General features: G+C 38.1%; 1 protein-coding gene across 1 annotated transcript; it reads left to right on the forward strand.

Moving 5' to 3' along the window:
* Positions 1-1,381: 1,381 nt before the first annotated feature.
* Positions 1,382-22,145, forward strand: LOC139722652 (folylpolyglutamate synthase, mitochondrial-like). Its single transcript, XM_071633945.1, has 13 exons — positions 1,382-1,429; positions 3,772-4,159; positions 5,765-5,878; positions 7,344-7,462; positions 8,158-8,365; positions 9,034-9,095; positions 11,413-11,515; positions 12,552-12,629; positions 13,368-13,530; positions 14,655-14,780; positions 14,927-15,153; positions 21,414-21,483; positions 21,769-22,145. Exons 2-13 carry the CDS (start codon positions 4,091-4,093, stop codon positions 22,143-22,145), a joined length of 1,716 nt encoding a protein of 571 aa, XP_071490046.1. The 5' UTR covers positions 1,382-1,429; positions 3,772-4,090.
* The last annotated feature ends 540 nt before the right edge of the window (positions 22,146-22,685 follow it).

The following is a 22,685-nucleotide window of genomic DNA, read 5'->3' on the forward strand; positions in this document are numbered from 1 at the left end:
TAGTGCTCCTTCGCAAGGGATTCTATTACCCTTGGGATGATGCTATGCAGGGGATTCTATTACTCTAGGGATGCTACCTGCCATGTTTGGTGAAAATCTCTGATATACTTTTCAAGAAGATGATGAAAATCTGCAAATTCCGCTCCCCCCCCCCCCCCCCCATTCCCGGAGGACCAAGGTTATACCACGTACAGTTTGACTATTTAAGTCATAAACATGAATCATGATTCAAAACGGCGTTTCAAATAAGTCATAAACATGAATCATGATTCAAAACGGCGTTTCAAATCAGGGTCTCCGGGCCGCGGATCAGAGCGTTCGTGTGGGTTTTCGTCAACGCTGATTCTGGATCAGCTCACCCTCTGACATTGCGTAGCGCACGAAGTCTCTGCTGCTCGAGCCTGACCTCCTGTTGAAGCCCTCTTTTGCCAACTAATCTGCGAGTTTATTGTATGCGTTTTTATTTCGGTGAATACCATCCAATTTGCTGTGGCATTCAGCCTCTGCCCATAGCAAAAGGCTGTCCAATTGGTTCCTTGGTAGAACAGGTGCAACCATTACTAGTCTCAACTCAATCGGACAGTAATTACATGTATTATTACAGGGGCAGATCAAGGCATTCCGTAAAGAGGGGGCGCGTTTACAAAATTAAAGCACGCATCACCCCCCCCCCACTTTTTCTTTTTTTTTTCTTTTGTTTAAAAAATAATAATAAATGGAGGGGGGGGGGGACGTGTGCCGGTTGCGGTCCTCCTTGGATCCGCCACTGTTATTATAATAAACAGCCAGATACTAGCATAGAATCGGCGTATGGCGTTGATGTTAACAAGCTAGTGCAAGTATAATATGGTACCGAAACACACGATTCAAAAGACGTACACAAGCGCGCGAACAGACCCGGAAGCGGTGGGATACCCGGTGAGACACGCATGCGCGCAGTGCACTAATGACGTCATAAAATCATGATTGAAATCACGGTTGCGTTCATGCGGTTTCTCGGATTGTGATTCTGGCAGAATCATGATTAAAAACGCCCTTTTTCCGCGTTTCAGATTGGCGTTTGGAAAAATCGCATCAACGCAACGCAACTAAACACGATAGTGCTAACGCGTTTATAAACGCAGTTCCAGTTTCGCATGGTTTGGCTTCGAACATTTTCAATTTATGGAGTCCATGTTCTTTTTTTTCTTTTTTTTTGCGCAATTGCGCAATGCCAGACTCGGTGCTATATCCATAAACGTGTGGAACAATGTGTGTTGTATTTTTTCTTTTTGTCTCATTTATTCATTAAACCTTTTATTTTTATTGTTTTCCTCAGCTAATCGAGGCTATGCAAGATGCCCCTGTGTGGATCAACTTCTCGCCGTGGCTCGCGGGTCAATTTCCGACGGCTAGACCTCCAGCTTCTACCCCGAGATCTCATGCCGCGGTGCGCTTAGTTTTTATTCAAGGCAGCGAAGGGAATATCCAAAGGGTTATGATGTCCACAGCTGTCACGCGGTGCGCTTAGTCTTTATCTAGAACAATGTACCGTTATCATATCTAAAGTTCCTAATAAAAGGGATTATCTATACTGTTTTTATATCACCCTCTCAACAAATACTTCAGTTTTAAACAAAAATCACTCTTTTCATTTACAACATTATTGATTATAATGTATTGTAGTGTACCGGTACATTGTTTTTGAATAATCTTTCATTGTTGGATGGAAATAAAGCGAAATTGGCGTGGTATTAGCGTTTTCACCGTACCGTTTTCACCGGAAAATGATAAATAATTGAAAAATACGGTAACATTTACGAGGAATTGCTTTGTTGTTGTTGTTGTTGTTGTTGTTTTTAGATAAAGGGATATACACTGTATTATAACCTTTGGACATTCCCTTCGCCGTCTTGAATATTAGACTAAGCGCTGTGGACATCATGACCCTTGGATATTCCCTTCGCTGCCTTGAATAAAGACTAAACGCACCGCGTTTACAACAGAACACCTGTGAACATACAGAAGACAGTGCTCTTCTTTGTATAGCGGTTGGTCTCGATTCAGAAGTACAGGGATATAACAACGAGACCAAATTGGTTTAAAATTCATTTATTATGACTAAGCTACTCATTTGGAAATGCTATCATAGCTTGATAAGCATATCTATGCCCGACAAACAACATGACACCAAAAAGGTATTGCCACCTCAGATGGTACCAATATCTGGCCTGGCCCATGGACTACACGGGCCAGGAAAAAACAGTGTGTGTGTATGTGTGTGTGTGTGTGTGTATGTGTGTGTGTCTGTGTCTGTGTGTGTGTCTGTGTGTGTGTGCTCCCAATATGAAAGCTGTATCTTTTGTTGACATGGATCAGGGGCGGATCCAGGAATTCTGTAAAGGGGGGGGGGGCGTGACTAATATTTCTGGTGCCACTTCCGGGTTTCATTTCATGTTTTTTCTTTTTATTTCTTTTTTTTTAACGAAAAATAAAGGGGGGCGTGCGCCGGTTGCGCCCCCCTCTGGATCCGCCACTGTGGATCAACGAGCTTACAGACGTATGGAACGTGTGTCGCACCCAAATTATTATCTCATAAGTCGCAAAAAATTGAAAACATGACTGCATTTACAGAAATTGGCGTAGAATAAAAAGTACTGAACCAAATTTAATGATTTTGGTATCATGGTCTTCTGCGAAAGATGCTCTTTCTAATGATGTCAATAAATATATTACTTTTAGAACGCAAGGTACTGAAAACCCACCGTTCCGCTTTTTTGGGACAACCGGTATATATAAATATATATATATATATATACAGTAACATATATATATATATATATATATATATATATATAATATACATATATGTATATGTACATATATATTGTTCTATAATTTATCTCGTATACTACATGAATCTTTTGCAAACGTTTGAACAATATTATTTCATGACATGTATACTTTGTACTATGTTTTGATTTTCGTTGATTGGAAATAAACTATGATTGAATTGAACGTTCGGAATAACGAAACATAAATGTTCGGAATAACGAGCCCTATTTCATTTTCGGATTAACGAACATCTCGGTATAGGAATTGGTGTGTTTTGTACCTTTGGATTTGAAGATCCTTGCTTTGGAATAAGGTATCTCATTTCATTTTCGGAAAAAACAATTGTTTTAGAATAACGGACATCACTCCATATTCAATCCGATTGTACAGTTAATGTATTGGGACGGTTATCCCCATGGATAATTACCCCTCCGGGCTGAATACCAGTAAGTAATAGGATTAGGTTCAGGATTTTTTTAAGGGTTAGGATTAATGCTCATTTATGTAGCAGTTATTTGCAGACTTCAATTATTTCTTCCCAAAAGATATTTTGATTATGTTTTCGACCATTATACTACATTCCCGTTTGAATCGCGGATTTTTTGAATATGGAATGGCTCATGGATATAAACACCCCCATTTTACCATTTTTGTCGTATTTTGCGGCACAACAATGTTCTCAAGATCCGCGAAGACTCGATCCTCTGAGACCAACCCTCGGACACCTAATTCTCTGTAGTCTGTGGTTTGTTTGTTCTTTTCAACTCGCATCACGATTTGACCAATCAATCTTGTCCTATCAGGCATAACTTTATTTCACGGCAAACTGCAAAAGGTCAGATGGCTTCGCTTTCTTAAAATCTACGTGGTTTGTGATCTTGTCAGTGTTTCATCGATTTTTTTTTTTTTGTATTCATCCTTTTTTCTATTTTTCTTTTCTTTTTACTTCTTTGGCAGAGGGGAAATCTATGTCACGTGCGGGATGTTTTCGTCACGGTCCCATCCACTGTTTTGTTTGTGGTTACCTCGTTCATGCCAAGTCCGTGATAATGAGAATGTGAGCAGCAAGATTTCCCGTATAAGACCATACGGCTCTCAAGCGAGAGCATGCCAGAGTGCAAATAACCATACTATATTCCATCTCAATTTCTCTGGATAAATACTGGGGCACTGAAGAGACAGACACGAACTGTACAATCACCAGCGCTTCGGTAACTTCCACAGCTGCATCTTTTGAAACCATTCTTGAAACTGCTCCAAGAAGAATACTGTCAACATGGAAACTGCAAAGTCAAATCCTGTCACCGACGGCTTTCAACAAAACGACGAAAAGAGTCTTTATGAGGTAAAAGTGATAAACTTGAATTTAAAATGTCTCGCCTTAAAGATTACAGACAATTATAAATTCTAGGTACTTGTGACAGATAAGGAAACAATTACTCTGACCAAATTTAATCCTTTGTTCGGCAAATGGTATCCTTTTCTTTCTGACAGAAATTATTCAACTGTCTAAATCCATTCGAACTTTTGATCCCATTATCCTAGCATCCATACTGAAAAGAATACATTTTCTCGCAGTGTGTTCACAATGTGTTCACACAATCAACTATGTGAGAACTCTCGCTCACAGTGTTAAGATGATATTGCATTGTGGGGTGGCTTTCGACAAAGAGTTTACACAGTAACCATGGTAATGTACTTCAGTTCTCTTTCACACCTGTGAATTGACGATTCACAATGTGGATTGATGATTCACAATGTGGATTGATGATTCCCAAAGTGTTCACATTGTTAATATACTCAAATCTAACAGTGTGAAGAGATTTCACACTGTGTTCACAATGTCTTCACACTTTGTTCTCTCCAGCGGGATTGAGTGACTTGTGATCTCCAAGGTCACCTTGCTTGCAGTTGATAATATGACAAGCAATACAAGCAATTTTCCTTGTCAAACTTTCTTGGTGTGAAGAATAACCTCGTTTACATTAACGTTTCCAAATACAAATTGAACATGTTAGTAAATTAGGCTGCTGCTATATCATCATGGGATTTTATCTGTAAATTTGACTGTTGCCGCATCATTGTGAGATTTTTATCCATCGTTGCATCCTAAGCTTGCTGAAGTTCTTTATTCCCAAGGCTTGTTATTTTGATAGTGAGATTAATAAGTATATACGCACCATTTTTGTTTCCGGATTTAACGGGTTTTTCCTAAAACGAACCTAATTTGAATTTCGGATGAACGAATCCTCGAAATAATGAATCGTACTTTATTTTCGGATTAGTGAATCTTCGAATAAAAAGATCTTCTGAAAAGCAAACCTGAGGAATAATGCCACAAAATGTTCGAATTAGCGGTCCGTAGTTCATTTTCGGATTAACAAACATCTATGTATACATGAAATTTATGAATTTCGGAATGAAAACTTTATTTCACTTTCGGATTAACGGCCATCACTCTTAATATGTTCTTGATGCATTTCCTAATGTCGATGTGGATGGATCAAAGAAAACAATGCTTGAAAACATGTCACCCTAGAAAACTTCAAGTTGCCATGGAAACAGGCAGGACTCAGTGATGCGATGTATTTCTTCGGTGCTTCGCCTAAAGATCCTTCGATGAAATGCAAACGTGAATGAAGTGGTTCAATAAAACATTGTAGTGCGGCATGACATGAGCATGGCTCGGTGGTCCGGAGCCACAATAAACATTGATAACGGGTCACTAACAGAAATTCAAAGAGAATCTTTTTGTTTTTGTCTTCTTTCTTTCGGCCCTCTTATTTTTTTCCTCTGGACACCAACGTTTCAAATTCAAACATTCCAGTAGCTGCCAAAAACAAGTGAGAAGAATTTGTCATCAAACCCTAGCTGTTATATTCTGCTCATTGTGTCTACTGTGAACTTTTTATATTAATGAGTGAGTATTATTTTGTGCTTTACATCCTAGACCTTCTTGGAGAAACTCGGAAAGATGACCACTTCTCAAATTGCCTACCCTCCTGACAAAAGATGCGAAAAAATTCCCGACTGCAGAAAGTTCCTGAAACGAGTTGGTATAACGGTATGACTACTGCAGTAGAAATATCTCAACTAATACTGTATAATAGCGGAGTTCTCACTTTCTGGCCTTATTTTCATAAAGGCACTTCTTAATTGTGTGCAATGAATGATGTGAGCAGTCCAGATATTTTAAAGTGGTCATAGTATTTTCATTACTTATCAAATAGGGGAGGGGGACTCAAGGTCATGGAAAAATTCAGTCTTGTCGCATGTATTGTTTATTGTGATTTTATGTAAATATAGACCATGGGACGACATGGAAAAATCAGCCTAATTTTTGAGTTTCGTAGTCCGCATTTAGGCTCCACCTGAAAATGTGTCTCTTGATGTAATTTCGGGTGCTGAATCCAAATATCAATGTTGCAAAGTCAGCAAAATGCACGTTCTAATGATATTAAGTGCTTAATTATGCAAATGTAACAAATTTATGCAAAATGTGATATTTTCCTTTTTTGTTGGTGGGTCTGCATTTGGATCACCGAAAATTAGCATACAATGTAGTGGGATAATTTCTGTGTGCTGAGTCCATATTCTATATGAATATTATTTAGTCGGAAATGTGCGCGCTTTTTTGATGATAATGCTTAATTATGCAAATTTCACTTAATTATTCTATGCAAAAATCCTGTTATTTTTATTTCATTGTGGTATCATGCGTTTGGACTAATGAAAATTCATAGAGTGGAGTTATTTAGGGTGCTTAGTTCATTTATGAATGATGAGAAATCATCAGCCATCATTTTAACCTGGTACCAGTGCAGTGCTTGATTATGCAAATTATATTAATTTATGCAAAACATAGTATTTTTGTTCTTTCTTCATTTGTGGAACTATGAAAATATTCAAAGTTGTTAAATTTGGGGTGCTGCTTCCAAATATAAAAGTTACTAAATCAGTTACCTGCATGATTGTACTTGATTATTTAAAGTTAATTAATTTATGCAAGATACAGTAATTTCTTCTTTCTTGGTTGGTCTGTGTATTTGCATGACGGGGGAAAATGCCCAGTGGGGTTATTTGGGTTTGGGTCCATATGTAAATGTTTCCAAAATAAGCTGCATGTTGTACAAAGACGGCATGTATCAGTTTTCAGACGGCCTTATCAACCTAAACCTTAATAAAGATACATTGACACATCATTCAAATCTTGGATAAAATTTTTAATGGAATCCATCTCCTTGCAGTGTTAGTCTCGAGTATGTTAGCCACATTTACACATTCTTCATTTGAAACACGTTTGGTTTTAGTGAGCAATTTAAAGCTAGTAAACATATCTTCATTCTCTTCGTGTTCAATGAAATCACAAGCCACTATCTTATTGTAGAGACACAGTGAGTTAATACATTAGAAGGTAAACATACCAAAAAAGGAGATGAGATGAGAATGTGGCCTGAAATGAACTCTAGCAGCACTAGAATTGGGGAAATGTCATCATTAAAACGGTTTAACTTATGCATTCAAAACAGAAAGAGGTATTGGATTCACTGTCCTGCATTCACGTAGCGGGGACCAAGGGCAAAGGGTCAACGTGTGCTTTGACTGAACGTATTCTCAGGACCTGTGGCTACAAAACTGGACTTCTGACGTAAGAAAGAGGCGCATTTTCTATTGTTCAATTTTCTAGTCCTCTTGTATAATTGGAATTCAACATTGATAATCATTGCTTAAACATATCAAACGCAAATACAGACTTCTTTCTCGCTACGCTGTACTCTTTGAATATATATCTACACACACACACACACACACACACACACATATATATATATATATATATATATATATATATATATTTTTTTTTTTTTTTTTTTTTTTTTAATGGATAGTTTATCTTCGTTCAGAGTGCTCAATGTCCGGATGGCACAGCATGTAATGATAACGTTTACACAAGAAGATGACTAAAGGCTCATCAGTGCCTTAATGCCATACTCCGAGTTTCACGCACAGCTTGGGATGCGATCATCCCATGCGGTAGCAAAAAAAAAAAAAAAAAAAACATTGGTGAACCTTTATCCATCTTCTTGTGAAAAGGTTCTGATTGGGTAATAAAGGTAGATTGATAGAATTTCTTTAAAATCATTTGTGAGAACTGTGAAAAAAACAACAACGATGGTATATGTCAACGACATTGGTGTTATACACAAAGTAGTTTCATTTAGGCGTGGATGTCACTGGAAGTTCCTTTTTGGTTTGCTTGTGTGCGGTTGAAGCGGCTTCAAAACAACTCGCGCAAGCTCCTGAACTGCACTTTAACAGGTGAGAACACTTTTTTTTTTCCAGTTCACCACCCCTGGTTGAAGTGAGGGAACGAATCCATGTCGGAGGTGCAGCTCTTCCCAGGGAGAAGTTTGCCCGTTACGCCCTCAACTTCCTCGAGATGATCGAAAAGAATGCTTATATGAATGAAGAAGATCCAATTTACAGTGATAAACTTGGTCAATACCAACTCTTCACATTCTTGTCATTCTTCATCTTCATTCAAGAAAAGGTTTTGGAAAAATCTTGAAATAGCACATCTTCCACAACCATGATAACCTGCCACTCTATCTGGTCGAATCGAAAAGATTCAGATGATTCCTCACTCGGTCTTTTATTGGGATTGTTGTGTTATGGAGAGCGTCCTCACTCGATTCATACTTACTTTTCAATGCGAACACAATCCGAATTTAGGAAGTTACATGCAGTCTCACATTAATTTGAAGCGTTACGCATAAAATACAAACCTTCACAAGGGATCCTCATAGAAAAACAATGATGTATGTAAATTTTCTGAAATTTGTGCTAAGCTTTTGGTCCTAATACAAATGCTTACCTCCGAAAGTTACAGCTGTCATTCTTCAGCAAAATGAACCGTCACACCTTGATCACGTGACGGTCTATTAATACGCTGGTCAGAGACTTTCACAAATTTCACAAAATTAATAATTTCGGATGAAATTTTCAATACAGATGAGGTTCTACCCTAGCATGCTAATTTTGTTGAGCATTTATCATATGTTTTTATCAGGCATCTGATGGGTTTCGGAAAATTATCATAGAGTTATGAGTATAGTGTATTTGTCCTTGTGAGTGTATTTTTTTTGTTTGTTTGTTTGGTTGGTTTGTTGATTGGTTTACCAATTACTTAAATTGAATCTGTTTGTGTGATCTTAACAGGTGGACGTGGCAGTCATAGAAGTTGGTATGGGAGGAGAGTACGACACGACTAATACTCTTTGGTGAGAACAACTCCTTACAATGATAATAATATATTCAAAAAACGATTTGCTTCAGTACGTCCGCACTGAAGAGATTCGATACACAATGCATAGAATTTTCTGATCAGAACTGGTCGTTTTTGCATGTGAGTTTCTGGCGTCATCACTCTCTAACCGCTGTAGAAGCCGCTAGCTTTTGTCGTGGCCTAAAAGGCTTTCACGTTCCGCACCCGGGACTTGATTCAAAAGCAGCTATTTACGATGGAGAATGTCGAGGCAAGGATTGAATGCTCATCAGCGAGGCGTCGGGGAAAGTTTTTGTCAGAGACCATCTTGCTGAATTAATAGGCTCATGTAAACGGAGCCGGGTCGTCACGCAAGACAGAGTAACAATCACAAGAATCACAAGGATCATAACACGTGTTATGATCCTTGTGGGAAAGCTCCTTGGTCAAACAGCCAGTACACTAGTAATCTCTCTTGTATTCTACACGCTTCAGTTCGATTCACTCATGGTTACCGGTGCTAGAAACAACAGCATGACGGTAATACACGTACTTCAGGAGAAAAAAAAAGACTACACGTCAATAGTGACTAACGGTACCAGCTTGCGCGTTCACCCCTTTATAGCTTTGCTGTAAGATCTTATTGCAAATTACAATCACCCAAACGGTCAAAGGCTAAGAATCTGCTATGAGAAAATGTATTATACGCATTTGGTGCAGGTATGGTAGATAACTTAATTGGGCGCCATGTTAGCAATTAAGGTTTGTGCACACCGACGGCTCTGTCAGAATAATGTAGGCCTACTAAATGGCAATGTGCTCAAATTTGGAGATTTGAAGGATCTAAAGCCACTTTGAACCAATATACCCAGGTATATTGGCAGCGCTGGAAGAAAATATGCATTATCATCTTTTTGCATGAGATTATAAATCAAGATATAACCTCACTGATTTAAGTCACCTACTGAAGGGAATGACCTATCACGGAATCAAAAGCTCGTACGTTTTAAATGATTAGCGTTGAATTTAAATATTGATTTCTTCTTCTACGGTTTTTTTTTTCTTTCTTTTTTTTAGAAAGAGAGACATTTTAGAAAAAAAAATCCAAATCTTTAGAAAAAGTGAGAAGATTGTCTTTAGTAGTGAACAAAGAGTCAAAGAGAATGATCAAGATCCACCACTGTATTGCTGTGGTCTAAGCCCGAATAAATCATTGCGAAGGTGTTGCACGCATCAGATTTTACAGGAGTATCATTGATGATTTATTAATTAGATTAATTAGAAATCTTGTAGCTCAATTTAAAATGGGTAGCATAGTTATATTATATATTGAAAAAAGACTGAAGGGCTTTCTTTTCTCTCGTTGTGGCAATGTCGTTTTTATTTCTTTCTGACTGTGTGCAGAATGTGTATTTAACTAGTTCTTATTCTAATTGCAGTGAAATTCGTACTTTCACATTCAATCGAGAGTAAATTCCTTTTCAATTCAACACAATTCAATTCATTTATCTTCATCCTCTTTTTTCCCAACAAAACATAACACAGAATAAATCAGGAATTGGGTGATTGTAATTTGGGTGATTGTAATTTGCAATAAGATATTTTTTAGAGGAACACTGTTTTCCATCATTGTGATTATTTACTATTTTTGTTGCCATGGCAAAGTGCATTGTCTCTTTTTTATGACATCATTCGTGCATATACTTTTATTGTATTTGAAAAAAAAATCCTTTTTCAGACGAGTGTAAGAAAAAATGAAAAAATTGTATCACTTTGGATTATGTCAACTTTTTCTTTTCTTTTTGATGATGGAAATAAATACACTATTGAAAAAATTGAATTGAATTGAATTATATCATGTGCATACATGAGATTTGTCGCATTGCATAGACAACTATTTCTGAGCCCATTTTCCTCGTCAAGCGTTTGCTTTTGATGATGGTCTCTTGTATTTCTGTTATATCTAGAGCTCTTTGATTTGTCTTTTGAACAGCAGGCACATTGTGATTCTTAAGTTTGCGTATAGAAGCCCTATATGTGCATAAAATAACACCTGCTCATCTTTATTTTGCATAATCATGAAATGATATCGTATGCTTGCATCAACCACTTACCTGCTTCAACCGTAAGACTTAAACAATATTGTTACCAATCAGTTTGTTCAATTGACTTTGTGATGTATTTATGCGTGGACAAGAAATGCAGAAATATAATCAATCAATCATTAAGGTCAAGATGATGTTAAATGTTCACAGCAACATTTAGGCCCTCTTAATGGGTTATATTATTATGTTCAAGCAAAAGTCTGATTTCTTCTTCCGGTATACTCAAAGGTCTTCCACTGTGGCAGGAGTAACTTCTCTAGGTATCGACCACGTGGATCATCTGGGACACACGATCGAAGAAATTGCCTGGCACAAATCCGGCATCTTTAAGGTTAGTTAAGAGGGAACTTGCTTTCCACTTGATATTGATATAAGGAAAATTCAGTTTGCACACTCTTTCTTTCAAAGTGTAATTAGCCCTCCTAAAATGATTATTTGAAAAATTTGCTGTATAATTAGCAGAGGATATTTGCGGTAATATTAGTAGAAAATCGGACAATCCATTTAAAGGGAAACGTCAGGAATTTTCAAAGTTTTGAATAAATTCTCGAGCCATCATATAGCTGCACGATATGGAGGTTAAGACAGGGTTCCAATAGCCCTTAGGATTCTAATGTCGATCTGGATGTCGGTACGTACGAGCTAAATAATATAGAACGACACAATGGAAGGAATTATGTTCGTTTGCTTGTTTCCAATTCAATTCAATTCAATTTAATTCTACTTTATTCCCATCCAACAAAAGGTAAGGCATAATATAACCTATAACGTTTATAAAATTGTAATATTGAACAATTTGTAAAAATTTCAGGTCATGAAGCATAACAAAAGATATGCATGTACGTCCGAATGAATATGTAACGAGAAAACCAATGAAAAATTGCAATAATGAATATATATACATATGATGATGATAATAATAGTAATAATATCGGGATTGAAATGTGTGATTTGCTGAAAAGCCGAACTGGTAAGACGTGCATCACTTGAAAAACAATTATGTTAGTAATATAATTATAATATATCCGAAATGTATTTATGTACAATTCAAATATTTTGATAACTGATCTATATGATGTAATTCATGCAAAATAGTATTGCAAACAGCACTAGTTTTAAGGTACAGAGAAAACGCGAAATTAGGATGAAATGTCGATCATTACGGCATGGACACTTCATTGTTTGTTTGCTCGTTTGTTCGTTTGTTTGTGTTTTTGCTCGTTTTTCATCGCAATTGTAAGATTAATCAAAAATAAATCTTGAATGAATGCCTAGTGAGTGTCATTCTTAACTTGCACTAAAGAATCACAATAACTGGATACAGTTGCAAATTCATAACATTAATGTGTAATGTCTCTTTCACAAAGAACGGCCGACCTGCTTTCACAGTTGCCCAGGATGGTGGGGCCATGCGAGTTCTGACCCGCAGAGCTGCTGAAAAAAAGGTGATTAGTTGCTCGTATTCGTTTCTATAGTTGTAAGTAAAATGCCTATAGGAAAGCAATACACTCAAGGGTGATCACCAATTTGTCGTTTATAATTTATCCAGTTCCACACCCTACAAGCATTGCTTCTTCAGCATTCCTCCCCATCTCCTCAATTTTTAAACTTCAGAATGTGTTTTTTTTTTTTTGGTGCTGTTTCTTTTCCACCCGATTATTGTGTATTCTTATTGCATTTATCATATTTGTAATGTTGACATCTATTATATGTACTTATGTGAGAAAGAAATGTATTTACAAGTTTTGTTGGAGATGGAAAAATGAATGAATGAATGAAGGAATGAAATGTGTAGCTATACTGGAACAGTTTTGATAATGTCGCTCTTTCTCATTATCTTATTAAAGGTATAGGTGATTTTCTTTTCTTAGTTTGTGTTCAAGCTGTGGTCTTTCATTTTATAGTTCCACTGTTGATTTTTAAGTTTGAACATGGTTCTCGTGAAATCAGACTGATCTGTAGGTAGACCAATCGTTAGAATCTGTGCATTTTTACGCTGTTTAATGAATGGATGCTGCAGGGAATTCACAATTTACAACCGTCATTAATACACAAACTTTGTGTCGTTACCAGAAATGAATTGGGAACATTGTCAAATGCCGTTCAATCTTTATGGAGAATGATTTGGCTTCAAGACATTCCATCAATAAACAGACAAGAATATCATGATCTGTCACAATCAGGCGACTCTTCAGGTGTGTTCGCCAATCGAACACAACGACTTCCGGGGCAACCCGCTCAAAGTTGGTCTCGTTGGAAAGCATCAACTTATCAACGCAACGCTGGCAGTGCAGATGGCTAAAGCTTGGCTCGAGGAGAAGGACCCAGGAAGATTCGACTTTACGGGTCAGTACTCTCCACCCCCCCCCCCCCCCATCCCCCACCCCCGAATCGACTGAACATACCTGTGTCATCGGCATACGTGTCATTACATAAAGGTACGAAAACAGACATCCAATTCTCAAGGAAATTCAATATTATGTTTTCATTATATTTCGGGAAAGGTTTGGTCTAAGAAGGGAGAAGCATCATAAAAACTTCTTTAAATACCTGAATCCTGTCAATCGAATACAACGTGTAAAATTATCATTTACACGGTGTAATGTGAAGGGGGTTATTGTGTTAGGCAGTTAGGGGAACGCAATTTTGTGGTAAGACACGGTTTACAATCATTTCGATATGCAGATGATCGCCTTTTTAGTATTTATATTTCTTTGATAATTTAACTCAAGCGACGTTATACATGAACAAATACCTATGAACAAGACAAGATGAAGTCTTTAGAATATTTCTTTTACATCTTTTTCGGCTCTGGCATTAGGTTCAATTTCTTCTTCTTTTTTCTTTTTTTATGTTCGCCAAAAGCTACATTGGTTTTAGCCGGGAAATTTGTTGAGGAATTGCCTTATTACACTAGCCCTTAACCCATGTGGTGAACAGGTGATAGACAACGACTTGCAGGAAATGTACAGACTGTTGCAGGCTCCTGAGTTGAAACGCTGTTTCGAGAAGGTTACCTGTCTTTCGACTACCCTGATGAGGGACAACCAACCAGTCCTCCCTTAAATACCATTTCAAACCGATTGCATGGTTGTTATTCTGGCCATCGTCATTTCATCTGATTTATGTACAAATGTCTTCGCTTTTCACCCTCTTTTTGTGTTTTTTTTCTCATAATTACATTACAAGAACATCTTCAACTTTGTTATACCACACTATTCTTACTTCGCGCATCATAGAATTAACCAAATACAATCAGTGACATTGAAAAAGGTGTGTGGGGCTCTTTTTTTAAAATGATAAACTCTTGCATGCATGTTCTCGAATATTTTCAATTCATGATCTGAGAGAAAAGGAATGTTTCGCGGGAGATAGAAACACCAGCATGACTTGTTCAGATCTTCAAAACCTTTTATCCTTTTGTCTTTCTTTTCGATATCTTATATGGTGGTATTTTCCACTTACTTCAGTTCCGAAGCACCCGGTGGATCCGGACTCTGTCACGGGACTGATTGACCCCACTGGTGAACAACAGTTGACCTACGGAGAGGTCGAAAGGGCAATGCCATTTACTCTTCCTTCTGAGTTTATTCAAGGTAGGTAACGCTATCTACTTAACAAAAGAATTGATGGAAGCAACAAGTAACAATCTTAATCTGGCTAGCCTTTTGACAGGCAGCAACAGTAACATAAAAAAGAACCTAATCAGCATCCCCTGTTGTTTTTGTATTTCTTTGATCAGCACTGGCGTCCTGTCACTGGCCTGGGCGAAACCAAGTGGTCAAAGGCAGCCACGTGACATACTACCTCGACAACGCACACACCAACCACAGTGCGTTTATGTGTAGAGACTGGTTCGCTGAAGCGGCAAAGCGTGACGCGGAGGTCATGGGAGGGGTCGTCAAGCGAGTGCTGATGTTCTACCTCGGTGGAGATAGACGGGCACAAGACATCATGGCTCCTTTTGTGGTAGGTCATCTAATCTGCGGATGTCGTTCCACACCATATCTCTCTGCTGTACTGTGAACATTGTAATGTGTAAAAGAATTCATTACCAACGCTCACAGAACGAATCAGCTGCGGTTGATGAGAGGATTAAAAAAAAAAAAACGCTCTGTGTTCCACTGGGAGGCTGGACACGCTTGGACCAAGGAGGTATACTTGGCCTCGGCGTAGATTCACTAAAACACGTACAATGTTTAGATGGAAGAAGATGTGTTCTTGTGGTCTTTGGCCTCCAAGCAAACTTTATGTATTGCATGAGAAAGTGCACATTGCCAATCAATGTATCGACTGCAATTAGAAATGCTATTCAAATATTCATTCGGGATGAAAGAAAAAAGTAAAAAATGTTTATGTATTGATATCTTTCGTTACAGATATTGTGATACATAGAGAGGTTACCATAGTACCCTGGGAAAGATGTTGTTTTATTTTATCTTGTTGGTGTTTTATGTTATTTTTTGTTTCTTTTTGTACTCAGAAGTGTTTTATGAGCTTCCTATATCTCCTGCTGCGTATGTAGGATATTTCAATATTGGTTTTTTTTTTCATTCTATGACGTATGGTTGTCCTCTGAAAACCAGCAATATCGTGTTGATAATGTTGAAAAGGGCTATCCAGTCATTTATCATGAAATTGTAACATGTATATGATATTTCTTCCGAGATTTTGTAACTGAAAATACAATACAATACAATACAATACAATACAATGCAATACAATATAATACAATACAATGTAATACAATGCAATACAATACAATATAAAATACAATACAATGCAATACAATACAATGCAATGCAATGCAATGCAATACAATACAATACAACAATACCATACAATACAATGCAATACAATACAATACAATACAATACAATACAATACAATAGGCCTACGTCTGGTTACGAGTTTATCACAAATTTTTGCAGGAAAGACAAAAATGAGCAGCAATTGGTCCGATTGTTCATGTAATGGCATGATTTAAAACTACTCGAATTATAATCTTATCTTCAGAAGACAATAGAATACAATTGGAAAAAAGTGCAGGCATTACGTATATCCAAAACAAATGAAATATCAATGCCATTAATTTGACAAACGTTCGCAAGCTAACACATCCATTCACTGAATACGCACACCTTCCTAGGATATACACGCACATATATTATGCGGAATACTGCAGAGTTAACACGAACATGACATGGTATTCCTTTAAATGGATGTATATTGTTAAAGATCTCGCCTTATGAACTTACAGCTAACATGCCGTCGAACCCCCGTTTCAGGCGAGACCCCATCGCCAAACGAAGCTGATGGGGTGCTATACCCCTCTAACAATTCCTCGTTTGAGAGGTGAGGAGTAGATGTATTTGCCCACTGCAAAATAACTTTCTACTCAGGCGTGCCAAACCTGGAGGCCAAGCCAGGGTTTAATGACTGCAACAGCTGTCATATTACGTAAGAGCATGATAAGGATATCTGCCTGTGGCAGACCATTCAAAGTGCACTCAATTTTCTCTATTCTTTCTAAAGTTTTAGATTTTATATTCTATTGAGAAATTCTATTGTCATCCGTTTTGAATTTCGAAAGAAAAAATTTGACCCACAAATAAAGAAAATACAGGAATAAGAAGAAGAGCAAAGTTTGTCGACACACACGTACCATGGAGCTACATAGCCCATGCCAAAACCAAAACAACCTCCTCCTCTCGCGGGTGCCCCCCCCCCCCCCCCTGTTAGGCCAGGGTCAAGAAACAGGTGTTTTATATCTTTGGTTTTTAAGTCCTTGATTGACAAGATATACACTGGCATTGTCTACAGGGTGTAGCTTCTTCAAACGAGAGATTTGCCTCATGAGATGCCAAAATTCAGGTCAAAATATGAAATAACTACAAACAAATGCTGATATTTTTTTCATAAAGCTTTAGTCTGAAACATCCCTAATAATTTCAAGTGTTTAGATAGGAACATCTACTGTGAATTTTCATTTCGAAATGTAATGCATAATCATATTATTCAAGAAACCAATGCCTAATACTAGCATTCTGTACCTCATAAGACATTTGTATTCAATATGACTGGCAAGGTGACCGGGGTGTAGGACCACTACCTGTGCTAAAGACAAATTTGAAATCTTGGGGACCAACAACGGTATTTAAACAATAGATTATTATTTTCGGCTAGGCCATTTAAATCCAAGTCAGTGAATGCAGATGGACAGGATCTGGTAAGATTACCACCAACAGTGGAGAGACTGTCCTGTACTCTGGGAGAGATGACGGCCAACATCGTGAAGGAGTTGCAGTTATATTGAAGAAAGGAGTTGAAAACTGCATTTTGGAATGGAAACCTGTGAGCAGTAGGCTGATCAAAGTTAGACTGAAGGGAAAGCATATCAATGCCTCAATTCTTCAATGTTATGCTCCAACCAACGATAGTGATGAATCTGTTAAAGATGATTTTTATGAGCAACTACAAGCTGAATTGGACAGAATTCCTAGACACGACATGAAAATTGTAATGGGGGATTTGAATGCAAAAGTAGGTAATGACAACACCAGCTTTGAAAGAGTTATGGGCAGACATGGCTGTGGAAACATGAATGACAACGGTGAAAGGTTGCTCGATTTCTGTGCAACAAATGATTTGGTCATAGGAGGGACACTTTTCCCACACAAGAACATCCATAAGCTGACTTGGATCTCACCAAATGGCAGAGACAGGAACCAGATTGACCACCTCATAATAAATGGTACATGGAGACACTCGCTCCTTGATGTCAAAGTGAGGAGAGGAGCAGATGTTAGCAGCGACCATTATCTTGTAGTGGCATCATTAAGAGTAAAACTTAAGAGAGCAGGCACCAAGAAAACAGGAAGGAGACAGTTTGATGTTCAAAAGCTCAACGATCCCAAGACCAGATCTTCTTTCATTCTTCAGCTGAAGAACAGATTTCAAGCTTTAGCAGATCTTGACGACACTGATAGGGAAATTGATGAAATGTGGGAGAAAACTAAGACGACATTTGTTCAGACAAGCGAAGAGTGGATAGGCTACAAAGGAAAGGAAAAGAAAGAATGGATTTCAGCAGACACATGGGACACCATAAAGAAACGGAAAGAGGTAAAGAAGCTTGTAATTAATGCAAAGTCAGAACGGTTAAAGAAAAAGTATACTTGTAAGTATCAGGAAATGAATAGGACAGTCAAGAGAAAGGCAAGAGCAGATAAAAGGAGCTACTTAGATGGTCTAGCATCTCAAGCAGAAGATGCCGCGAAGAAAGGGGAGCAAGGTAAAGTTTACAAACTTACCAAGATAATTAGTGGAAAGTGCAGAGGAAAGACAGATGCACCAGTTTTTGATAAACAGGGCCAGACACTTACCACAGAAACGGAAAAAGAAGCTCGATGGGCAGAACATTTCAGTGAAGTGCTGAACAGACCACCACCATCTGTAGAGGCAGACATTCAAGAAGCAGAAGAAGACCTTGACATAAACACTGGCCCTCCATCCAAAGATGAAATTATCTTTGCCATTAAGTCCTTAAGAAATGGCAAATCTCCTGGACAGGACAACCTCAATGCAGAATTGTTTAAAGTAGAACCAGAGATTGCAGCTGGTCTTGAACCACTCTTCAGAGCTGTGTGGGAAAGAAAGCAAATTCCAGGAGACTGGTCCGAAGGTATGATTATTAGAATTCCAAAGAAAGGAAACCTGAGGAACTGTAATAACTGGCGTGGAATTACCCTTTTATCGATACCAAGCAAGATTTTTTCAAAGATCATTGTAAAACGTCTGACGGATGCTGTCGACCAAGAGCTTAGAGAGGAACAGGCAGGATTCCGCAGAGGAAGGGGGCGCATTGACCAAATATTTGTACTGCGTAATATCATCGAACAATGCACAGAATGGCAAAGACAGATCTACATAAATTTCGTTGATTTTGAGAAGGCATTTGATAGTATCCACAGAGAGAGCTTGTGGCAAATTCTGCGTATGTATGGAATACCACGCGATATAGTTCTTGTCATAAAGAGCTTTTACTCACATTTTTCATGCAGTGTTGGAAGCAGTGGTATAAAGTTTGAAGTGAAGTCTGGAGTAAGACAGGGTTGTGTCATGTCCGCACTTCTCTTCATAATTGCCATTGACTGGGTAATGAAGCGAACAACTGAAGACAAGTCAAGAGGTATCAGATGGTCCATTTTCTCAACTTTGGAAGACCTTGATTTTGCTGACGATCTTGCATTAGTTTCTCATACACACCAGCATATGCAAGCGAAAACATCACGCCTGAGTGAGTTTGCACAGCAAATTGGTCTAAAGATAAACGAAAGTAAAACAGAAGTGATGATATTGAATAACTCAGATCCATTACCGATACAAGTGAATAAAAAAAAATGTCCCAACTGCAGAAGAATTTAGATATCTTGGAAGCATTGTGAGATGCGACGGAGGTGCAGGAAATTACATCAAACAACGCCTCAATAGAGCCAGCACGGCCTTCAGAATGTTGAACAACGTATGGAGGTCAAAACAGTATAGCACAAGAACAAAGCTGAGGCTATACCAAAGCTGTGTCCTCTCCACATTGTTGTATGGATCAGAGTGCTGGAGAATGACAGAGAGAGACGTCAGAAAACTGTCAGTCTTCCATACACGAAGCCTCACTCAGAAGAATCCTTCAAATTTTCTGGCCCAACAAGATATCTAATGAAGAACTGCTCTCCAAATGCAACCAAGAAGACATGAGTACTATTGTTCTGAGACGACGATGGAAATGGATTGGGCATGTACTCAGGATGGATGCTCAAAATATCACTCGTGTGGCACTTCACTGGACACCCGAAGGGAAGAGAAAGCGGGGACGTCCCAAGACCACCTGGAGAAGAACAGTGGAAGGAGAATTAAAGGCCCTAAAACATACATGGGGATCTATCCAGAAACTCGCCCAGGACCGTCAGAAGTGGAGGATGTTCGTTGCTGCCCTACATGCCAATAGAGGCATAACGGGCAGTAAGTAAAAGTAAGTAATCAGAAATGATTTGAGTTGAGGTGAGTTGATGTACAAAAGAGTTCTGCAAAAGAATTAACGCTACAAAAAGCCCAAGCTATTTTGACCCCTTCCAGGCCCAAGGGGGGGGGGGGGGGGGGGGCACATTGTGCCCCCTATAAACTTCTTTATTATGATAATGTATGACCGGCATATTTGGCACATGGCTAGAGCAACTCATACTCTACATGACCCAACATTTGAAATTTCTCAAGGTCATCCACTGAGGACACTATTTACCAAAATATAAAGAAATACATAGAAATATGCTAAAATCATGTTTTTTCTTTTCATTTTTTCATCCCCAGTATATATATATATATATATATATATATATATATTTTATATCAATCATTTTCATATCTGCCTCAAAGGAAAAGCAAGTCAACCTTCGCTATCTGTTATGGTTGGAATTTCTCAAGGTCAACATACGGGGGCACTATTTATTACAATATAAAGAATGTATAAAACCTATGATATATTGCTTGGAATGAATATTTCATATTTGCAAAATATAGAAATTTTGAGCTTGCAGATTGATAATATAATAAACAAATGAGATTACTGGCAAAGCTTGAGTGAAGATAACACAAAATAAAAGGGTAGTCTATGGAAAATGCTGTAGTTTCGATTGTTTCTATTATATCTATTGTTTGATGCCTATGTCATATAGAAAATAAAGGAAATAAAAAGAATACCATTTCAGGGTAATTCACAACAATAATTACTTCACCCTTTGGTCCTTCAGCAAATTACGGCCGAGAAAACCCCCATTTCTTCCATTTTCATATTGTTTACTGAATTGGAACAGAAAATCATGCAAAATCTGACGAACATGGTTGTCAGTTTACGGTTGCCGTGACAACCAGCAATATCGGACATAGCTAATAAAACTTATACATCAAAATGTGCGCAATAAGATTTTAGGAAAAGTCACCAAATTTGGTTGAAATTGTGTAAAGTGTGTAGGAGTGGCAAACGAAAATATGGTATAGGGACACAATGTGCCCCCCCCCCCCCTTGGGTTTTATAGGGTTAAGCAAAAGACATGAGAAAGGAACTTGATGGTAGATCACCAATACCAATTTCCTTAAATCTGTGCTTGAACCTTGTTATCACATAGTCGACAATGTCAGTTCAATTTTCTTTTTTCCCTTTTTTCTGATTGTCACAGGATTTCAGCTTTGATGCGGTGATTTTATGTGGAAATCGCAGTGTCACTGACAAACTCAACGAAGTTATGGGTAAGTGTGGTGACAGCAACAACGATGCAGATTCCTTGTTTTCTGAAACAAAACAGATGATTTCACAATTTGAAAATGGATAAAACTCAGACAGATTATATGTTCCTTATTTTGTCGGTCTCAGTAACTCGGATTGAGATCTTACATCCCTACACATTCCCTGTAAGGGAACGTATTTAGGCAGGCATTGTTACCATTAATGCAGCAAAACTAATTGAACTTTCACATAATTACATCATATCATTATTAGTCATATTTGTGCCCATCTCATTTTTGGCATAAAAGACTACAAGAAACCGCCTCTGAAGCTGCCTGCTCTACTGAAGAAGCTGGATACATTAGCGGATGCATATCGGGACCTGCACAAGAAGATGACAAACGAGTCGACTCCTCCAAGCAACAGTAATGGCAAGGTTGGGATTCCCATCATTCGAGTAGCACCGTCCGCCACCGAAGCGCTTCAATGGGCGGTGGGACCGCTGGATGATAAATACTGCCCCCTCAACGACGGAGTAATACAGAACCAGGAAATATCACCTTTCGCTGAGCGAGGAGCTCCTCAATCGGCAGATCACCTTCAGATCCTGGTTACGGGCAGCACATACTTGGTTGGCTCGGTACTAAATGTCCTAGATCCAACTCTTGCTACTGGTACCCTTTAGAGCACTAAGGACTCAGGCCCACGTAAGTGGATTTACAGACATTCATTATTCTTGTGGTTCTTGACATTCAGTTTTCCATTGTGCGGATATAACTAAAGAAGATGATTGTGGAGGTTATGTTTTCGGTTCTGTATGTTTGTCGATATGTCTGTCTGTTTGTGGCCAAGAACTTGAGAACGGATGTTGGCATTTTTACCATAATTTCAGGATGTATGCATGATGAGATAAGAAAGAAACGATTAAATTTGGGGGTCATGAGGTCAAAGACCATAGGTCATAAAAGACATACATTAAGTTTAAGCTACCAATAAGGGTGTTTAATGGTGATATTTTAGTAATGGCTGCTTGGCTGCTCCTCTACTTTGATTTTGTTTGATTTGAATGTATTTCCACTTTGAGTTCACAAAAGTAACGAAACAAACATAACTGTATGGGTTACGATGATTAACTATACATTAACATTTTCTCTTTTTTTTTTTTTTTTTGCTCATTTTTTTTTTAAATGAGTATTTTTTTGATGAGTTTTTTTTTTCTCCTTTT

This window comes from Diadema antillarum, unplaced genomic scaffold (genome assembly GCF_040938485.1).
Source record: "Diadema antillarum isolate AM-2024a unplaced genomic scaffold, OU_Dant_1.0 scf00000169, whole genome shotgun sequence".
Classification (NCBI taxonomy): Eukaryota; Metazoa; Echinodermata; class Echinoidea; order Diadematoida; family Diadematidae; genus Diadema; species Diadema antillarum.